This window comes from Durio zibethinus, chromosome 14, assembly GCF_047325235.1.
Source record: "Durio zibethinus cultivar Kanyao isolate XHJ-2024 chromosome 14, ASM4732523v1, whole genome shotgun sequence".
Taxonomy (NCBI): Eukaryota; Viridiplantae; Streptophyta; class Magnoliopsida; order Malvales; family Malvaceae; genus Durio; species Durio zibethinus.
The window spans coordinates 1,718,606-1,742,550 of record NC_143175.1 but is presented as its reverse complement, the minus strand read 5'-3'; the positions used below and the strand labels follow the sequence as shown (position 1 = coordinate 1,742,550).

General features: G+C 32.0%; 1 protein-coding gene across 1 annotated transcript; it reads right to left on the bottom strand.

Moving 5' to 3' along the window:
* Window positions 1–18,174: 18,174 nt before the first annotated feature.
* Window positions 18,175–22,980, bottom strand: LOC111294475 (protein EIN4-like). Its single transcript, XM_022887783.2, has 2 exons — window positions 20,142–22,980; window positions 18,175–19,144 (listed from the first exon to the last, which is right to left on the bottom strand). Exons 1-2 carry the CDS (start codon window positions 21,885–21,887, stop codon window positions 18,602–18,604), a joined length of 2,289 nt encoding a protein of 762 aa, XP_022743518.2. The 5' UTR covers window positions 21,888–22,980; the 3' UTR covers window positions 18,175–18,601.
* Window positions 22,981–23,945: the final 965 nt, after the last annotated feature.

The window sequence follows — 23,945 nt, the reverse complement described above, 5'->3', positions numbered from 1 at the left end:
AGTGTGGGGGCTAAAGCAAGATTAATAGCTTTGTTTAGTGCCTTGATCATCTTGAGAAAAATTTTGTTACTTTTCATTATTTATTTGATATATTCTAGATATATAATACAGATATCACATATAGGAGGGATGGAGTCAATTTTAATTAGGCTAAAAAACTGCTGCCATGATACTTATTTATATATGATTTTCATATCATAATTTTTCTGTTTTGAAGCAAAAATTTGACGGAAAATACACTAATTAATTTCTAAAGTTGTTTATCAATGTCATGCTATAGCAAAGCAATTAAATAATCATTGCTCACAAAATTAAAGGGATCAAACATCAATTCTTTTTCAATGGAACAAGTGCATAATCAAATGTTATTGATTAAGGCCTTAGTCAATAGAAAGGGTGGAAAAGACTAAAGATAAAAAAAAATTATTAATCCAATGGCTAAGTAGAAAAAAGAATATGATACTTAACAGGATTAATAATTTTTTATTTTTACCCCTTTTTTTCCATAAAGCCTAAAGTCCAATTGGACATAAAATGATTGACTTAGGTGACAAACAAATTTATTATATAAGGAATTCGATTTTCAATAAAGAAAATCTAAATTCAAGCAATATCCGTGTTTTACGAGATTATGCGGATACTGATTTTTTCTAATCGCACTAATTTAAATGACCTTATTAACCCTTCTTATCTATAATTTATAATGTATAAAGGAAATTATGTATTTACTATAGGTCGGACCATAACGTTGCTAGTTATAAGTTTCTTTATTTTCAATTACATTCACAAAGTTCAGAATAAAAAAGTATGAAACTTTATCTTGTATGTTCAAACTAATGGCATAAGCTATTTTTTCATGATTTCCCTGATTCTGCTTCTGGTTTCTTCCATTTCCACCACTTCAAAGCTCATTAATATATATATATATATATATATATATATGTAATGCAATGAAAAGGGGTGCTTTTTGTTGGAAAGAGGGAAAGCAAGAATGGTTCATGGCTTCATGGCATGCGTTGGGGAAGGGCTGCAAGAAAGAGGTGAAATGAAATGGTAAGAAAACTACTATGAGAAGTGACGCATGTTCTCTTTGCCGTCACTGTGTGGTGAAGGTAGCAACCAAAACAACCATTTTAATTTGTTTTTGTGAATCATCCTCGAATTTTGGGCTCTTTAAAAACATGTGACTGTCCCCTATAAAATTTCAACGATTAAGGATGTGTTTGGGATAATTTTAAGGTTCATTTTCCTGGCCTGCTTTGCCATTTTCCTTTAAAACCATTGGTAAGACAGCAGCAGTGAAATTGCAAGAAAACTTGGGGTAAAAAGCATAACTATTTGAGTGGTTTTGTTCAATTCAGTCTGCAAAAGGAACATAAATGGCAGGAAATGAAGCATACTTTAAAAAAAATAACAATATGGTGGTCATAATTTTACATTTGCGTGTAAGACTACTGTTCTTTCAATATTTAATTACATTTAAGTTAAAAAAGAAAACCAGTAAAAGGTCCATCCTGTTGCTGCTTCTCAAGTTCCAAATGCTCATTGAGGTGTATATCTGTCTTTGCTGGCATGCAATTAATTACAGATTTTCAAGAGCAGCCATGAGAAAATTTACAGCTTTTCTTTTTTCCAGTAATAAATTTAGGGTGCAATTCTATCATCTCAACGTCAGCCAATGTCAAAAGTAATGATAAAGTCCTTCAGAGTTGCATTTACATAAACCTACTTACACAGTATGAATATTGTGAATGATTTCTTTATGACGGGACAATAATGCGATAAATGTTAGGATATATATAAAAATGTCTACAACAAAATGACATTAGAATCTGCTTTCTTGATGTCAGGTTTTTGAATTTGTCCTCTAGCTGCAAGAATCTTAAAACTTTGGCTAATGTAATTAACTTGTACAGTCATCATCCTATTACAATTTGTTAAGCTAAAGCAAGATGATCATCACAACTTAATGGCTAAAGCCCAGTATGAAGTGCCTAAAAAGGCTGTTTTCTGAACGCTCAAAAGGATTCTGGAGTTTTAGCAAACATCAAGGACCCTCTTCACATGGACTCACATGATGACATTGTTAATGAACCTTAGTATTTTGCCCTAGTTACTTGCATGCAACATTCCAGAGGAAAAGCAGTGATGGTGATGGAGCCCACCATGGATTAAAATAACCTTCAGCTACTGCCAAAAACAAATAGCTTCTTCTTTTACCGCACTAGTTGTCTTTCTGAGTGCAGTTTTTCCAATATTTGTAGCCCTAGCTCTCCTTAAAAGTTGAGCAAGCTAATTAACTATAATCCTTTGAAGAAGGAATCCGGAAAATCGGCATCAAGGAAATGTGGACCACCCAAATAAAGCCTAAGAAAAGCAACCTATTAATTTATTTAACGTTGATAATGGAGAATCAGACATCAGCAATTGAATTTGAGAGCATGTTAGCTTTCCAAGTCTAAAATGATGAATTTTTTTATTTGCTCCATGTAACTGCCGTGGGGTACACGTCTGCGGCAAATTAGGTGCCATTTGACCTAACTTTTAAAAGGTTGCACATCCTCTCCGATTAGATAATCTTAAATTATTTTGAGTTTCTAATCAAAGAACACCACATTCATCCCATTGATGGCATTCTCATCGTCTACTAAGTCAGGAGTACTTTAACGTACTCACTTGTTTGCATTTCTGATGAACTATTTGTGATGCAATCCTTAAATTATAAAACCGGTCACCGGCTACTAACATTCATCCCCTTGAAAGTGACATATAAAGTAGAAAAGAAGTAAAACTAAAGAAGAGTTTTCTCAAAGAAAGAGTCAAATTCACAAAACCCTGCCATTATCTGCAAGTTTTGATGTCTATTTCATTGTTCTAACATAAAAATTTTAATGAATACCGTTCGTTGCAACCTCTATTTCATGCTAGTTGCTAAACAACGAGTTTGTATGAGTTTTACCCCACTTTGCTTAAATGAAACTAAAGAAAATACTAAATTGAACTTCTTTCTTTTCTGACGAATAAGCTTACTTCAGAGATAAAAAAGTCAGTGAGATACTAATTAAGTACTCAAGATCTTATCCTTACCACTCCAATTCACAAATCACAACTTGGTCTTTCTTCAAAAGTTGGTTCATCTATGCAAATATGTTATGTCAATTTGTACTTTGAAGTCGAAGCACAAGGTTTTTGTAAGTCGCATAGTTGTACTGTTTTCTTTTTTTTTTTTCCTCTTTTTAACAAGTTTCTTTTGTTTTTGTATTAGGTTTATAGAGCTTGGACTTAAATATGTAGGTTAGCTACTACTAGGATATTAGAGCGTGCAAACAAATATTTTTGATGCTAGGTCTATGCTTTGCCTTATATAATTTTCTCTAACACAATAAAGAACTACAATTTTTGTGTTCCGTAAACAAAATGTAAACTAAATAATGCAAATCAATTTTGCTTCAACTGTCGGTACAGAAAACCAATAATAAATGATTCATCTACTCCCCATGTATGGAGACTAAAGATTGCTGCTCAGCAACAATAGAAAATGAAAGTAGAGAGAGGGCTGCAGTTACGATTTTATCCTGATGTCTTAATTAATGTAACAAAAGGGGACAGCTATAGTGTTCTCTATATGTTTGAGACTATAAAATTAAAATATCTTAGCTCGTTTTCTCTTCAAAGTTCTAATTGTAGTTTTAATAAGGTTACATGGAAATCCAAAATACTATATTGATGGGACCCATATATTTGTAAGAATTCAATAATGGGATCAAATCATGTTAAGGTATGTGATGTGAAGGTACTTTCCATCTATATATGATATATCTATGTAGGCCTTAAAATCGGATTTGGCTTGACTAAGGACTTGTTATATTATACATATAAATTAACAATATGAAACATTGGTTATATTTGGTGTGATAAATAGAATAATATAATAATAATTTTATATTATGTTTGGTTTGCGTCTAATTGAAAGGGATAGAATTATAATAACGATTATCATCCTCTTAGTATAGGATGATTTAATCCTCTCAAAGTAGAGAGAATTATTTTTAATCCATGAGATTAAACTCACATATCCTATTATACACTTAAAAATGATATCAATAATTTGAATTGTATAAACTTTGAGAAAGGATAATTTTAACAATAAATAAATTATCTTATCTTAATCCTTATATATATCAAACATAAGATAGGATGACATTATTTAATATAATCTTATTCATAATATCATCTTATCCTATCCTATTATAATCTTATGTTCTTTATGTAATATGGTTGAAACTCACTATTTTAGAGCTTGTTACATATTCTACTGCCTTATCTTCTCTTTTGGAGCTTACCCTCTATCTTTAGCATAGTTGTCTACAACAATCCCCTTTTTCAAGTTTTTTTTCTCTTTATTATAATTGTCGGATACTGTATCATATCAATGTAATTAATACTTGTCAAGCATGGTATATTTAGTCAGTCGTTTTTTATTATTTCCAAGAAAATTAAGACTTCTATTAGCATTGACTATTAAGACAGTGATGAAATAAAAGATGCATACCAAGCTAACAAAGTCCACACCATCAATGCAACAACAATCACCTAAATGGGTTATTTTCTCTTTAACGTTTGGAAGGAAAAACAAAAGAGAAAAAACTGAGATTTTAAGTCCGTAAAATAAGTAAAGCCAATAATTGGATGAAGGAACAATGTAAGAAACAGGAAAGATAGCTACCTGAAAGGCAATTTTGATCTTTGCAAGCAAAAATTTCTCTATAATAATCACAAGCCGACCACTTTTGGAAATCAAGTTGTTGCAAAATCACAATAGATCAGACAGAAACAATGCTCAACCAATGCTATATTACTAGCAGCTACAAATTCTTTAGCTTTCTAAGGTTTCATTGCTACAATCACATGTGTATAGAATAACTTTCTTGTTGTCACTGAATGAACATATTGAAGGTATAAGTAGAGGAAAAATGATAATTACATTATTCAATATTAAAGAAATCTCTAGAATAAAATTATTTTATTCTTCTACATTTTTTTATTACAATATTAGAATTGCATGAAAATATATAGGCTAAAGACTGAATATTTTTAGCCTTAAAACTCCAGATTTTTATGCATTAAAATAGCTAATCAAATGAGTAATTTACTCTTTATACATAATAGAAAAATATCTAATGAATTTGGTGTAATTACCCAAATCATTCCTTATTTTAAAAAAAAAAAAAAAACTTCACTAAAATAGATAAAATCAATCAATCAAGTAATAATGAAGATTAGATTTTCACATTCCCCCTCAAGCTGGGTGGTAGATGTCAATCATGCCAAACTTGAACTTTAGATTCTTGAAGCTGTTTCGAGAGAAAGCTTTAGTGAATATGTCTGTAGTTTGGAGGCATGTGGGAGTATAAACCAATGTAACAATTCATTCATTTATTTTCTTTTTGATGAAATGATGATTAATTTTCACATTTTTAGTCATATCATAATGAATAGGATTCTTTGCTATACTTATGGCAGCTTTGTTATCGTAGAATATCTTCATGAATTTTTCTGCAGTTAGCAATTTTTTTAGCCAAATTTTCTTACATATACTATGAGACATAGCTCTAAACTCAACTTTTGTGCTACTTTTAACCACTATAGATTACTTTTTACTTTGCCAAGTAACCAAATTTTCCCATACATATATACAATAACCAGTAGTTGATCTTCGACCAGTAACAAATCTAGTCCAATTAGCATCAGTGTAAATTTCAATATTTTGGCGTGATGCCTTCTGAAATAATATCCCTTTACCAAGAAAGACTTTTCTTTAGGTACTGTAAGATTCAATACATAGTCCTCAAGTGTTCTTTGATTAGATTGTTCATGAATCTGCTTATCATACAAATCAAAAAATCAATATTTGGTCTTGTATGAGAGAGGTAGATGAGTTTTCCCAACAAGTCTTTGATATCTGCCCTTATCTTTTAGTGGACTTCCTTCTTCTATTCCTACCTTATTCATTATGTCTATAGGGGTGTCAGTAGGTTTGCATCCAAGCATTCTAGTTTTCTTTAGTAAGTCTAGAACATACTTACACTATGAAACAAAAATACCATTCCTTGTGCGAGCTATCTCCATGCCAAAAAAATATTTGAGGTGTTACAAATCTTTGATTTCAAATTCTTTGGCTAGGAGATTCTTTAGGTTGCTAATTTCTTCCACATAGTCTCCAGTAAGAATAATATCATCCACATAGACAATAAAAATGGCTATTTTTCCTTCAGGTGAATGTTTTAGAAACATGGTGTGATCGGTTTGGCATTGTGAAAAATCATACTTATGTACCACTTTTGTTAGTTTATCAAACCATGCACGTGGGGATTGTTTTAGACCATATAAAGACATTTGAAGTTTACATACTTTGCCAAAATTGTCTTGCTTTTTGCATCCTGAAAGGATTTCTATGTAAACTTTTTCTTCTAGGTCATTATTAAGAAATGCATTTTTAACATCTAGTTAGTAGAATGGCCAATCTAGATTTGCTACTAATGATAATAACACCCTAGTTGAATTAAGTTTAGCAATCAGAGTAAATGTCTCCTCATAGTCAACACCATAGTCAACACCATAAAATTGAGTAAATACTTTTATAACAAGGCAAGCTTTGAATCTATTAATACTTCATTTGCATTGTGCTTGACAATAAAAATTCATTTTCACCCAACAAAATATTTCTATTTGAGTAATTTTGAATCTCCCATGTTTTATTCTTTTCTAGGGCATTAATTTATTTCAAAATAGCCATATTCCATTTTGGTTATATGAGTGTTTCATAAATATTATTTGGAATATGTATATTGTTTAGTGTGATAACAAAAGCCTAATAACTGGGAGATAAACTTTCATAAGAAACCACATTACGGATTAAGTGTTGAGTACATGATTTCACACATTTTTTTAGAACAATCGATTAATCAAGATCATCAAAAGATTCAATTAAATCAGATTCAATAAGAGTGTTACCTGTGTTAGTTTTAAGTATTTTTAAAATCGGTTTAAATTCTTGGCTTTGCTTTGAAGGTGTACATTCTCCTAGATCTTTCTGAGTTTTATGTCTTCTTGAATAGACAATCAATTCTTTGTTTGTTTTCCTTTGTGTGAACTTTAGGCTTGAAAGATTTGGTTAGATGTTTTGGACTTGAAAGGGAGTTGAAGAAGTGTTTAGTGGTTCAGTAATAGGATTTTCCCAAAACTTATATTCTCATCCGATTGAATTGCCCCATGGATAGTAGTTTTGAAAAAGTAAAGTTAATTTTAAAAATAGGTAACATTCATGGAATGGTAGATTTTTTTTGTTACTGATGAGTACCACTTGTATCTTTTTTTATTCGAGGAATATCCAAGAAATATGCATTTACTGGATTTGAGATCTAATTTGCTTTGGTTTTATTAGCTGGTAAGAACAAATGAGTGCATCCAAACATTTTAATGAGAATAGACAAGATGATTCGAAGGTAAGGATAGAAACTGAGAAGAGATTAGTAAGGGGTTTGAAATTTTAAGACTCGATAAGGTATTCTATTTATAAGATATGTAACGGTAAGAATAGACTCGCCCCTAAAATACTTAGGTACATGGGTAGCCATCATAAGGGAGCTTACAACTTTTAACAAATGTTGATTCTTTCTTTCTGTAACACCATTTTATTAAGGAGTATCGACATATGAGCTTTGATGAATTATACTATGCTTTATTAGATATGATCTAAGGATTGAATTGTAGCAGTCTCTCCCATTGTTGATTCTCAACACTTGGATTTTGGTTTTGAATTGAGTTTGGATCATATTGTTGAAATTTTCGAATAACTTGCCTACTTATGATTTTTCCTTCATAAGGAATACCCAAGTAACCTTGGTGTGATCATCAATAAATGTACTAAACTATTTAGAACCAGTAATATTATTTTCTTTATAGGGACCCTAAATGTTACTACGTATCATTAAAAAAGGATAGGATGACTTGTAAGACTGATTAGGATATATGGTATGGGTATGTTTGGATAGTTGATAAACTGTACACTAAAAGTTGTTAAAATTTTTATTAAATAATAAAGGAAATAACCTTTTAAGGTACAAAAAATTTGGATGACCTAACTAATAGTGCGCATGATATTACTATATTTATTATTACTAGAGGATGAAGCCACACAATAGGTCTTTTGATATTGTCTTTTAGAATTATTAATTCTTAGGATATAAAGTCCTGCACACATCTTAGCATTGTCAATCATCTTTTTCAAGTTCAAATCTTGAAATTCACACATATTTGAAAGAAATTTAGTAACACACTTAAGGTTTCTTGTAAGTTTACTTATAGATAGTAGATTGCAACTTAGATTTGGGACAAACAGAATAGAATCAAGTGTTATCTCATTGAAAATAATAATAGAACTTGTACCGATCACTTTTAAAAGTGATCTATCAATAATTTGAACTGTGAAAATTTTATGACATGGGTTGTATATACTGAATACAGATGCATCCCTAGTTATATGGTCTGAAGCTCCTAAATCTACAATCCATGAATTTGATTTCTCTAGTTTTACACTCAAAACACTTAAAAAATTATAGTTTGTGTTAAAGAACCTGTTCCGATAATGCTAGTTCTGAGGTTAAAGGTAACTTTTGACATCAGGCTCTCCCTTCCATCGACTATGCTGAACTTCAAGTGAAAATTTTCAAAGGTTCAAATCATGCTTTAATACCATGAAAAAATCTCTAGAATAAAACTATTTTATTCTTCTATATTTTCTTATTACAATACTAGAATTGTATGAAAATATATAGACTAAAGATTGAATATTTTCAACCTTAAAATCCAAGATTTTCATGCATTAAAATAGCTAATCAAATGAGTAATTTACTCTTTACACATAATAGAAAAATATCTAATGGATTTGGTGTAATTACTCAAATCACTCTTTATCCTAAAAAATAGAAGACTTAACTAAAATAGATTAAGTCGATCAATCAAGTAATAATGAATATTAGATTTCTATAAATATAGTTGTCCAACTTTAATTTCTCAATACTGCAATACTGATCTTCACAATGAAATTCAAAGAAAACCATATCAACTTTATGAAATATCTCTTAAAGTTTTTTTATGGTCTTATCCTGAATAATCAAAAGAGTTTTTTGTAGCATAAAGTTCACTTATCACTGGATTATAGAACCAAAGTGATCAATTTGATTAAGCGCTACTTAAGATACAACCAACTAAAATTAGTCAACATCCATCCTTTGTGACAATATCCAATACCCAATTCAATTAACATCACAAAACTTGAAACTTCATACTTTCAACAACATTAGTAAAACACTAACCTTTCTTTGGTAACTAAAGAACCAATGCTACTGTAATGCCATCATCATAACAAATAAGGAGACTAAACAAGCAAGTTTAAGAATATAGTACAAAATTTATTTAATATGCACCAACCAAATGACCAACAATTATAACAACATAATAACATTAAAAAATGAAGGTAATTTTGAGGTTACCATAATATTAGTAGGGCAATTTTGTCATTTCCACGCCCAACCCCCAAAACCTTACAACCATCTTCATAAGAAACCAATTCTGGAAATCCTTTCAACAACAACCATCTAAGCCTACACACTATAAAACCAAAAACAATAAAAAAAACCTAGAAAAGATTGGATTGTTTAATGTTATAGGCAAACCTTGAAGAAGTTCCTAGAGCGTAAGAGAGTGTTGGATGGGAAAATTTTACCATTCTTTTATTAAATCTTTTGAAAGTTGTTCATCTTGTGGGGAAGCGAAAGGGAGAAGATAGTGGTTAAAAGAAAGGTCATTTTCTATTTCTTGTCTGAGAGTTTCCTAGTTGAAGTCTTTGGAATGGTACTCTAAAGCTTTTACTGCTAACACACTCATTTTTTTATCTTTCAAAGTGTCTGGTCAACTCTACATTTAGAATCTTTTTGAGTTTCTATATAACTGAAATGTTGGGATTATGGGCTCTAATTAAATGTTTACCACCATCCCAACTAGGATCCATGAATTTTTTCAAATCATAGTACCAAACCAATAAGGTTTTTTTTTTTTTCTTTTTTATGGTTAATATGTGAATAATTTTTATGTATGAAATATTATATCACATGTGTTGTATATAATATGACACATTATATTTACATTTATATAAAAAAATTATATTAAAAATTTAAATTTTTATTGTTTTTTAAAAATACATAGTTATTAATTTGATATATATAATTAATAGTAAAAATTGTTTCTATATAGAATTCTCATTCTATTCTATTTCTAACACTGAGTTGGATAGGAAAAGCCAAAAAGGTTTTCATTTTCATGGATTTATCAAAAGATAGTAGTTCACAACCTTCTACTTCTAGATCTTCATTTAGTTTATCTTTTTCTCCTTCTGCTGTTATTAAAAAGTCTTTTTCTTCTAAGTTAGATTTTTTTTATGAAGTAAATTATATTTCTGAAAACAAAAAGGTTTAAGATACAAACTTTTCTATTGTGAATCCCTATATTGCTTTCTCAATAACCTCTATTTCGATTTCTAGATCTATAAAAACCCTTTTAAAACCAAAATATCAAGTTCCAAAAAAGTATATTCAAGCCACAAAGTTTGATTAATTTATTCTCCTAACAAGATCTCAAGAGCATTTTTTAACTTTTCATATTCCAAAAGAATTTTCACAACAATGGCTGGACCAAGGATATACTCACATTCATTTTGGTGTTATTAGAATAGCTTTGAATTTTCATGGCAAAAATGGTATTTTTATTTGTACCAGAATGGCCTTGTTGAATACAAGATTGAAAGATTATCAACATGCAGTACTTGACATTGTTGAGACAATGCTCAATACAAGAACTATCTTCTTCACAGTATTTCCAAATTACAACATGTCTCTCCATGATTTGACACTGCTAGATGCTCTAAAAGTTTAAGTACATATTGTAAGAATTGAGATGAAAGGATTCCAGGGAACCTTCCACTACCATATAGCATACAAAATTCAAAATCATGCCATAAACTTGCCTTTACCTAACTTCAGTGATGTTGTATTTGTAAAACTAAAAGTTGCAGACAAAAATCCTAAATATGTTCATATTCCAAAATAGATCTCTAATGAAAAACTTGCCACTTTACTTCCTAAATCATGGACAATAAGTTACCAAAAGATTTGGAAGAAAGATGAACCAATTTAACACTTTAATCCTACCTACAAGACAAACCCATATGGTATTATAACAATTGAGTTTGATCATAGCAAAGGAAAAGAGATTCCTACCCAAACCATCTTTCCCAAATAGTTTATGATACACGCATGTCAAACTGAACCAAATGTTTCAGTTACACACCTCAAGCCTGATGAAAAACTTGTATATATATACAGATCTTCACAAAGACATTGCTATTGGGACATTGATTGTAAATGCAAAGAATGTCAGAAAAAAATTACCGAAGCTTCCTTGATGATGATTATAAACCTTCAAAGAAGCCAAAGAAAAAGTTTTCATAACAAAAGCTAAAAGAAAAATATGAAAAATGAGACCCTAAAGTTGATCTTCTTTGTGAACCCTTAAGAAAGTTTGACTATTATGTCATCTATCCTAAAAAAAAAAAAAACAAAAGCATTTCCCAAACCCTACAAAATCCAAGCTCCTCAAAAATCAGAAACAAACTAACCATTACCCCAGATATGCATGATGCAACCAAGCCAATCTTATGATTCAAAATTTTCTCCTTTCCAAGAATTTCATAAAGACCAATACAAACACATTTCAAAAATCTCAAATCTCATTGATAGAGATGAATATGAAAATAAAAAAAAATGTTTCTTATGTAGAAGTAGTTTTAAACTGACAGACTAAAAATTTTCTTAAACAGAATGCATATTTGACTAGAATTAAAAATAAGTTGGACCAAGTCTGTCACCACTTTGACCAAAGTCTCATCAATTTTTAGAATATTATTCTTGAAATCCAATTAAGGATAATGACTTTAGATCGAAAACTCAGATAAATGACTGAAATCAACACTGGCTTCACTTATGCTTTCACTGAAAGAGAAAAAAAATGAAAGTCTCAAGATTCAACTTGCAGATATTCAGAATCAACTCCATCGAAAACAATAGCAACAACAAACAACTTTCAATTATAGTATTTTCACTCTCATCAATACTAGAATGCAGAACACTCATTATCAAACTTATACTCATCCTTCTTACCAACCATACAACCCACCTCCAACCTTACCTCTTAGATTTTTTTTCACATCATTTTAGTACAAACCTCCTCCTACATCAACACCCTCATAACCAAGACAATATTTTACCCTAATAGTAGATTAATTAAAACAACATCTCTTCCAAATAACTAAAAAATGGATTCACAAATTCAGAAAAAAATAATCAATTGACCAAAAACCTAAGAGAATTACAAAATAACCACTTACTCAACCTCCAAAATCAAAATCAAGCTTAAACTATATTGCTACCCCTCATAACCCTATACCTCAAACAACACTTGAACCAAGACCTTTAACACAACTCATGATTTCTTTAACACCAAACATCTTTCTAGAAATGATACAACAAATAGCACAAGAGAATATTACTCACTTTTTCAATAAAGATATCTTTCCTATCAGATATGAAACAAAATTCTAGATGAAAATTATTGAGTCAAATAACTCAAATGATTCAGATGAAACACTTCTTTAGATCTTCATGAAAAAACCAACAGTTGTAGTTTCAGAAGATAACTTAGAAGTGCACAACTCTGATGCAATAGATGCTAAACAATAACTTTCTCTAACACAGACACATGTTCCTTCTTCCACATCAAAGTTTTTTATTTTCATAATTGATGATATTCCTTCTTTCAAATGGCTCTTGAGATTCTAAGAATTTCTAGCATAGGGACTTGTTGAATTAAACTCCAATCCTAATGTTACAATGAATACAATTTTAATCAGATTTATTTTAAGACTGGTTAGAACTTTTAAGAATTTTTAAGATAATATTAGTGAATATAAATAACTATAGTTTCTCTAATGCCCAACAATCACAGAAGCTGTATCCTAGTGTTTAGCAATATTTTATGGTGAAGAAACCCACAAATTGGAAAAAGTCAGAGAACAATTTTTCAAGCTTAAATGCTATTCACTTCATCTAAAAGATCTTGATAGACATTACCAATAATTATTTTAGTATTTTTATATACTTGGTGAATTTGATGATGTCAACCTGAAGCAAGCTTTTATTAATTCTATTCTAAAAGAACTTGCTTAACAAACAAGAACTCAACTCAACCTAAGATTCTTTGATGTTAGAATCATGAATCTTGGTGATATCTATAAGATGATGATAAAAGCCCTTGATAAGATTTACAAATAGCATAGATACATTGCAAACTTGGTGAACAACTCCAGAAAGTTAAAAAAACCATGTTCTTACTCATTCTCAGGATTACAAATCAAATTTTCTTCAAAAGATTCTACATGTTTTTACAGTCACAAAAAAAAGAAACATTTTAAAAAAATCAAACCTTTTAGAAACCCTTACTTTTTCAAACACAAAAAGCTGTTCAGACCTACAAAAAAGCTTAAAAGATTCTAAAAATTCAAGTTTGGCAAAAAGAAAAGACTCAAAGCAAAAAAGAAACAAATGTTTTTTTTTATGGTACCTTAAGTTAGACAAAAAAATAGTAACGATAATATAGGATATTGCTAATATCTCTCGTATTAATCTTTCAGATGATGACCTCAAATCAGTCTTATTCTTTGATGATGAACAGATGAAAAGAGCATTGTTTATGATTAAGTAGTATGATAATAGCTCAAACTCAAACATAAATGATTATTTAAATGATTAATATTTTGAGTACATGTCAATCTAATAACTCCAAAAAATTCAAACCCTTTAACCTTCAAAAATGCTTTTAGCCTTAGTATAGATCTTTACCCACAAACACTCTTCTTCCATTACTGTTACAGCTTTCTTTGACACAAGTGCTACCCAAAACATAGCCAATCCCATTGTCTTACCATAAACCCTTTGGAAAAAACAAAAAAACTTCTTCAAAACTGATGATGAGAATGTATTCTTTACAAATTTTATCAACAACCCTATTACCCTTCGAATATTTTCAAGTTGTCAAATAACCCAAAGAATTTTAGAATCACCACTTCCAATAAAAGACCTAGTTATTGGTTTCAATGTTATTACCAATATACCATGTTTAAGACTTAATGAAAAAGGCATCAAATTTGAAAGTTATTTTCAAGCTTGGAAAAACCTTTCAAACCTTTTCACAATCCAAGTAAACTTATTCTAGGAATTCAAATAGAAATTTATTCAGATTTTATGTGCACAAAATCATTTAAAATTCTTTCAAAAATGCAAAAACATATTTTGGCAAAACTCTGAATTCACCATTTTCCTTTTTTTCAAGAAAGATGAGAATGTCAACCCCACAAAAGCTAGTCACTCAGGAATGAATTCAGATCATTTGAAGCTGACAAGTCAAAAATGTTCACAACTTCAAGTTTAAGGATTAATTGAACCAACCTCTTCTCTATGGGCGTATGAAGCATTCTATGTCAATAAAAGATCGAAACAAATTCGTGAAAAATTAATATTAGTGATTAATTATAAACCTCTTAATGTTTTCCTTACAGATGATAAATTTTTTATCCCCAACAGAAAGTCATTTTCGCAAATCTGTCACAGGTAAAAGTTTTCTCAAAGTTTGGCCTCAAGGCAAGATTTTGACAATTAAATATACATCCACAAAATAGATACAAAATGCTGTTTTACATCCCTCAACACCATTTTTAGTGGACAGTTATGCCTTTTGGTTTAAAAGTTGTTCCTTCACTATTCCAAAAAGCAATGACAAAGATTTTTGCTCTCATTCTTAATAATGCACTCATTTGCATTGATGGTATCTTACGTTCTCTCTAGATGTCACATCTTATGTACAGTTATCGGATAAATTTTAGATAATTATCCAACAATATAGGATAATGCTCTTAGAATAAAAATGATTAGTGGTGCCTCAAAAATTAATTTCTTAGGAATGCATTTGAAAAATGGTCAGTACATTGCCCAACTTCACATTGCTAAGACATTTGAAGATTTCTCTAATAAAAATCTCTCCAAGAAATAAGTACAATAATTTCTCATTGTAGTCAACTATATGAGTGAATTTCTCTTAGACCTTGCTTAATAACTTATCCTTTTAGACAAATGCTGAAGAAATAACCACCCCAGTGGTCTCATAAACAAACAAAGTTAGTACAAATGCTGAAGATAAGAGCACAATCACTTTCAACTTTAAAGATTCTCTTACATGACAAAAGGATATTGCAGACAGATGCAAGTAACAAATTTTGGTCAGCAATCCTTATCACAGAAAAAGATAAAACCATATAGATATGTGGATACAAAATGGCATATTCAAATATGCAAAAATCTATTACCACTTTATGCTAAAATAAATTTTAGTAGTGAAATATGGAATCAAAAGATTTGAATTTCATCTTATTGGATACCACTTTCTTATAGAACTAGACACGTCAGCTTTTGACCAGATGCTCAGTTTCAAGAAAAAAAACAGATGCCATATGCACAATTACTCAGAGTCTCTCAATGATTTTAAAGTACTCTTTCACCATAACACATATAAAAGAAAAGGATAATGTTCTCCCATATATGTTATCCAGACCTTCTCTAAGACTTTCTTTGAGTTCTTTGAAGATTATTTCAGTAATCTTAATGATGAATCCCTCACCCTTACCTTCTTCCTCACAAGCCTTATCTTTAAAAAACTCTTTTATTTATCCTCCATAAATAGATCCTTGCCCAAGCTATAAAAATATTTTCCCTAATAAAAACTTCAAACCTGTGTTTCCAATATATAATATTCCTCTTGAGGTCCACAAATAATTGCACAAAAGACTATTGACAATAGTGCAAAAGATCTCATTTTCAAGATGCAAGCCATATTTATCAAAAAAAGAGTTGACCATGGTATCAAACCCATTGAACTACATCCTAAATACCATTTTCTTTACCTTTTCCAAATCTCTATATAGCCAGATTGTTCATAGAAACCTTAATTCTTTTGTGGTATCTTTGCCAACTTTACATTATTGTCATTGAATTTAGAGTTTCAAACCTTCAATGGGTAACTTTTGTCCTAACCAATCAAGAGTACCTAGACACAAAAGATATTGCACTTGGAAAATTTCTAAAATTGTTCAAAACATTGAACAATTGGTTCTAATACACCAAAACATATTCCAATGCACTATCATATCATCTTTATGTTCCATAAACCCTACCAAATAGGAGATGATGTTTTGCCATTTTCCAACAACACTCAGATATCTACGTACGTAATTTGTACTCCTTATACAAATCAATATTTTTATATTCTAATGAGTACAAACTCTTGCTAAAAAAACTCTATAAGATCAACTATATCTCTTCAATCCCTGAAGAACTTCCTCAAAAAGAGAATCATGGTGCTGGTATCTTCCAAAATACATATAAAAGTTATACAATCACCTTGATAAATGGACTCTTGAGTCTCCCTTCAATAACTGGTGAAGTGACTTACCTCAAGACTGGTAAACTTTGACCTCTATAGTCCAATTGAATTAGCCCAACTCCTAACAAATCCTTACTGGTAGAACCCAGAAGACGTTTCACAAATAAAAGAAAATTTTGAACATAAAATGTATAGTCAGCTATTCCAAAATTGTGACAAAGACCTTACAAATTTAGAAAAAGAGTTATTTCAATGGGTAAACAATTGTTTATCCATCCAATACCTTGAAGATTTTCCAAAATAATGCTAATCCAGTCAAAATTTCAGTCATTGTCTTGAAGCAAGAAGAAAACCTCATATTCCAGTCCAATTATGTCTAATTATGCGTGATAAAGATTCCTCCAAAGACCCCAAGATGAGATAATGGTACATCAAGTTTTGCTTTTATTAACATCAACTTTGGTGTCAACTTTATGTCTACTTTATTATTTGTCAGATCGTGCTTTAAGTCATACTCAAGTCAAGTCTACTTTTCTAAAATTACTTTGATAAAACAAAAGGAATCTTACATTTATTTTGTTAAAGCTACTTTATTAACATTACTTTAAGCCTAGTCGATTACTTTATGTTTAGTCATTGACCCAATGTCATTATTATAAAATCCTATTTGCTTACTTTTTCATGGTATAAATTTTTAACTCCTTCCTCGATAAGGCATAATCACCCAACTTTTCTAAGAAGTCATAACTTCCCCGATAAATTCTCTTTGAAAGAAATCCTCCTCAATAAATATATTTTGATTCACCTAACCAAAGAAAAGTTACTGTACTAAAGTTTTACTGAAATAGACTACCAAAGTAAAATATATGTTTTTATAAAAATCAAGCCATCAGTTCGATGTTATGTCAAGAAGTTGCTAAATCTTAAACACTGGTTAGAATACATTAATTATATATCTGAACTATGAACTGTTTATATTTGGTATTACCTTAATGCGGGCAAATGATATTAATATAATTTATTTGTGCTAAAACTGAACTATGCTGTAAATACTGAGATGAGACAATAAATGCCCATTTTAGCTGTCCATGCAGTTTGCAACAGTGGAGCATGGGAAGTCCGAGCTTGAGAGCAGCATGGATTGCACGGTAATGGCAAAAAAAAAAAAAAAAAAGCACTGCAGAATTCTCCACTCAAATTTCCATTTCTGTTTCATGAATAAGATTCAACCCTTTCTTGATTATATTCAGCTCTGGTGCTATTAAAATAGTTTAAATCACATTAACCGGTACTAACGGTAAAAGAAAGATTGATAAAAGGCAGCCCGAAACGTAACGTTCCAGCTATGCGTGAGGTCCGGAAAAAGATCTGTTGTTCATAGTCTTTCCTTGCATTTTTGCAAAAGACTGCTTTCATGACTTGAACCCGTGATCACCAGGTCACATGTACCGATTACACCAAGGCTCCCCTCCGGAAAAGAAAGGAAGATATCGGAAACAAAATATAGCAGCTTGATAAACCCTTTTAAAGATATGCCTGACTATAAAATTCAGCTTAATGCAGCTAAAGTTTTCAAGAATCAGTCAATATATCATCATAGCATGGTATTCTGCTGATAAGTCTCGAGTTTACATTCATTCAACAGATAGAGAGAAAAAGAAATTTATGGATTACATCAAACTTAATTTGATTTTGGTATTGAATAAGTGAACAAGTAATTTTACCTCAAGTCATTCCATGAAATTCCAGTAATAAAGTTCAATGAGCAAATGGTTAGCAAAATTTAATGGTTATATTGTAGTATACCATGGAATGACATGATGCAAATGCTATGTTAAAAATCTCTATGCTGAGACTGATTGTGATAATGAGCTGATTGGAAACACCAAAGGAAATGAAATAAGTAATCAGTGCCAGAAAACCTTGCCAACTACCTCCTCATACTTGGAGGCCAAGAATCAAATCTGAGTTCCAGCCTACCCAGGGGAGCACCTCCTTAAATCCCTTCCCCTGCCCGTTGCAGAACTCTTTGAAGTTCATCTGCCATACCTTGCAATACAACTGGTTTCTGAATAACAGCATTCATTCCCATTTGTAGGCATCTCTCCCGCACATGATCCTCAGCACTAGCTGTCAAGGCTATAATCAATGGCCAATTACGGCTGCGAAATTTACGGATTCTCATTGCCACTTCAAATCCATCCATTTCAGGCATGTAGAGATCCAAAACAACAATTCTGTAACAACTTTCAGCATGGCTAACTGCACTGAGACATTCAAATCCAGAAGAAACAGTAGTCACTTCACAACCCAGCTTCTCTAGCAGCTTCATGGTAACAGTCCTGTTTATATCATCATCATCAACTAGTAAAATTCGAAGACCTCTGAACCTGGAGTTGGAATTTGGTTGCTCAGAAGAGTTTCCAGGTGCAAGTATGGTTCTTTGTATATATGATTGGATTTGAAACCTGAGAAGAAGTGTCATACTCTGTGCAAAGCCCAGAGAGCTTGTGGATATCCAGACATTACCTTGCATCATCTGCAAATACCAGACACATAATATACCATTAATACATGCAACGCACTGGTAATGCATCATACTTGTATAGAAGGAAAGAATGATTAAAGGACAATATGTAGAGACAAGCAAACATTTTATTCTAATCGAAGAGAAATAAAACTTAGAACACAGCTTCAAAGTGCACCAGCAGGGCTCAAAAACAATTCCCTTCAAAATTTCAATAAAATCTACAATTTAAACATTGAATGATCTTCAAAGCACAATTGTGGCATGCATCCCTTTTTTCTATTTATGGTGTCAATATTATGAAATTGCTCCAAGGAATGTATGCTCTATTTTGTATTCATGATAAGAGTCTCAGTTTTGTCTTCAAAAAATGCTTGAATGCTAAAGATATCCACAATTGTATTATTCAGACTCCATTATATAAATATTTTTCTGCAAGCTGATTCTAGAGAAAGCTTGAAGCCTTAAGCAGCTGTTTTCACTTGATTTTCTGTATGCAAATCAGAATATTCAGAATTACCTAAACCAGATGAAGGAAGCCCAAAGAAGCCAGCAACTTACTGCAAATGCTCTGGGCCAACAACTCCAGATATTTACAGTATAAAGCTTATACATCAATTGCACTAATGGCTACAAATGGCATTAGCCATTAGTTTTGAGCAATAAAAGGCTAAAAGCAGTGTCTTACCATATTTTATACAGAAATGATAACTTTTTATCCACAGCAAGAAAAAGCTGAAAGATGTTTTTGACAGAACAATTCATGTCCAAAAATAATGTTCCAATAAAAGGGATCAACAATAAAAATGCAGTATAATAGCTGGAAATTATTTCAGATGCCTTGAAAGTTTCAGCAATCATGCACTCACAACACAACAATTTATTACTAATGGCAGTATTTCATTTCAATTGGATGTATAGTTACTGCAAACTTATCATTTGAAATGCAGCAGTCAAACCAAGCTATAGAATTGACAATAGAAATTAGAAATAGAACTGGGATATTCACCTGCACAAGCTTTTTACACATACTGAAATTCAAGCTTTCCTTAATTTCATCATTGTTATGCCTCCTACCAGAAGAATGATTGGTTGAGACTAATGCATCTGCATGAGAACGGTCCCTACAAATATCAATTTCAATCTTTAAGTACAGGTAATTATCTTGTGTGCTTGATCTCCACGCATTTACTTTGTCATTCTTTTCCTGGCTACTGACATCCAATAGAACCCGCATTAAGACAGTTCCTCCTCCGCTATTGATGTCCAGTAGATAGCCAACCATATGCAATATCACTTGAAAAGTCCTTTTCTCATCACCAATCACTTGGTCAGGCAAAGAGCTCTGAACACCAACTTCAAAACCAAAGCCTTTATAGACAGAGAAACACTTGGCAAGGCAAGAAGCTTCTTTGATCATGGAATGTAAGCTAAAAGGTCCCATATCTAGCAGGAATCTTCCATTATCTTTTGCTGAAATCTCCATCACATCATTTATCAAAGTTGAGAGAACACTGCTCGTTTTGACCAATGTGTCAACAAGTGTCTTCTGGTTGAAGTTCATATTTTCATCTTGAAACACTGAAAGTAAGCCCAATATTGAGTGCATTGGTCTCTTCATACCATAACTCATCACCTTCTGAAAAGAGTTCCTTGCTTGGCTGGCCATCATTGCATTCTTTCTTGCCTGCTGCAACACACGATTTTGCTGACCTAGTTTTTCTCTCATTCGCTGAGATTCTTCAAGAACTGCAGCATGGGATAGAGCTACAGCTACCTGATCAGCAACCACTTCAATAATCTCCATTTCTGGGTAGCTCCAATTCCTTGAGTTCGAACTTGGAAGAACCAATACCAGAATGGCATAGCAAGTCTCTACCGATTCAGGTATTCCCCCTTCAAAATTATAACCTTGAAGCATTGGCATCCTGATTGCTGCAACAGCACCCGCCTCATCTGATCCACTACCACTAGCAAGCCCAAGTGCTGAGTCTGGTCTCAGGATTCTCACTCCTTCACTCTCTTTTATCTCTTCCACATCAGGATCATTTGTCGTGATAGATTGGTGAAAGCTCCTTGAAGAACTTGCTTTCAACTCATGAGTCAAATTCATCTGTGTTCCATTCTCATTTGGCATCCACACTGCACAGTTGTTCAAATCCAAAGTCTTAGAAAGCTCAACCAAAGTGGTGTACAATACGGTATGTTTATCTAGGGATTTCCTGATTTCCTGTGTTAACATTCGAACGTGTGAACTGGCTTCCTTCTTCCTCTTCATTATCCCAACCTCTTGATCTAATTCCAATACATTTTGCCTCAAGAAAAGCTCCCTCACTTTTATTTTGAGTAAGAGAGGGATCAGAGTTAAAAGTGTTATTGCAGTGGCACACGAGACAAGGGCTGTAAGGAATTTGGCAATGGTGAGGGATAGCATCAACTGGAATGAGTGGGGACCATAATAAGTCCATCCATTGAGAAGATGAGTCAATCCACAAAGCACTATAAAGGCTATAAACTGAAGGAGGACCCATTTGAAGGGAACGTTCGAGCAACTAATGAAGTAAAGCAGTTCAATAGGTATAGAAAAATATGCCACAGCAATGAAGAAATCACTCACCTTCTGGCACTCTAAAATGCTATGTATACTCCAATAGCCCTCATCATCACAATGACAATTTGCAAACTCATTGTCAATGGCAGAAACCACGATCACCAAAAAAGAAATCAACAAGCCAAGAGCTAATGCTCTTAACATTGGCACTCAGGTGAGTACTGGCTCAATCCATACATGTAAAGAGTCGAACTTCCACACCGCCAATATATAAAAATTTATTATTCAATTAAATAAAGAAAGGGCAACTCCCTCGACTATAGCTAAAAACTTCAGTATTCATTTCCTCGAGCCAATTCCTTTGCAAAGACAATAAAATCCCATCTGCCACAAATGGAAATCTATAAAAGTACCCACTTCTATTTAAGCAAGTTGTCCTTTTCCTGGATTTCAAGATCTAAAACACCCCATCTGCTCTAAACTAAAAAAATTCAACCTTTCCATCCATTCCCTGCAACTAAATATTGATTTTTCATACCCCTCCAAGACTTTATCATATAACAACAAGGGTAAAGAAGAAAGAAATTGTGAAAAAGAGATGACTTTAATAAAACTTGCATCTTTCTTCAACTGAATAACAAAAACTTCAAGGAAACCAAATCAAGAATCAAACATCAACCTATCTTCATCTATCTAAAAACTGAAGAGAGAAACAAGAAATCAAAGAGCAAAGGTAATCAGAACAAACCTTTGGCAGAAAAAAGCACCACCAATCTCAACCAACACCAAAAAACAAAAAAAAATCTGTTTCAACTTTCCAAGAGAAAATAACCACTACCCACTCTACCTAATCTTCACTTTTTTCCAAATCAAATCAACAAACAACCCCCTTTTTCTTTTTCAACAAGATCAACTAAAAGCTTAGTAAAAAGGTAACAATATAAGCAAAAAAAAAATCTTCTTAGAGGACCCTTCATAAGGTTTAAATTAAAAGAACAGAGGAAGAGAGACTGAAGGTAGTTTGAGATTGAAACATCTCTATCAGGTACTTTAGATTGAAAGAAATATTTGACAAAATTTTGACTTGAACGAAGGGCACATTTAAAAGAACTAGTCTTAAAGTTACCTAGGAAATAGTGACTCCCTAGAAGAACCCACAACCCGAGAAAGCGAAAGGGCTTTAAAAAAGTGTGGGAGCCAAAGTTCTACGTCCTGACCGTCCAATTGGTTTTGATCGGACGGTTTAGATCACTATGACGGATTCACCGACGTAGCAATATTGACCATTAAAAGCATTGGAGGGCGTTATGAGGATGACTTGATGAGACGTAGCGGGTTGACCCAGATCTAGGTGCAGAGGAATGAGGACCACTAACCACGTGGCGCACGTGATATTGATGTGGCTTGCGCATGGCCTTTTTTTTTTTGGGTGGGGGGGGGGGGGGCTGAGCCAGAGGATATTTTTAATTTTTTAGATAATATAAAACTTTTTTTTTTGGAATATCTAAATCTTTTGCATGGAATTTTTAATTTAGATCTAAAAATATCCCCAACACTTTATTTATGACCAGCATTTAATTTTTATTAACTTTGATTTGATATGCACCACTTTCCCTAACTCTTTGGACATTTTATTGACATTTCTTTTGGATTTTTTATTTTTATTCTTTCAATATTTGATTCTGGTCATAAAATAAATAGAGGTGATTAAAAATACTACTATACCTTATGTATCAACATGGCATCTTTGACTTAAGATAATAATACCTATAATTCATTTTTTTATCTTTAAATTACGATTTTTTTTCTTAAAAAATATATAAAAATAACCCCGGTGGATAAGTTCATGAATCTTAATCTCTAAACCAAGCAAAATGTTATGCCAAAAACCACATACATAAATAAATCAAATGTCAAGGGCGGCTAACTGCACATGGCCTGGGATGGTTATTGATTGTTAGGTAATGCTGGTAAGAATTATACTTTTTGAATAATGAGATAAATGCATCAACTACTAAGTAAAATCCTCTATGTTCTTGTTAGCATAGTTTAATCCAATAAAAGAAGAGGAAATGGGTTATTAAGATGGTCAAAATCAAGTTGAGGAGCTAAGTAATCCTCCTGGCTTCATGGATGGCCTTGCTGCAATCTGCTTTTAACAATGGCTAAGCAAACCAAGAAACAAGAAAGACAAAAGGTTCTTCACTCGCTAAGGTTCCCAAGGTTCCCTTTGGCAGCATGGCGAGTCCCTCCCACTGCATC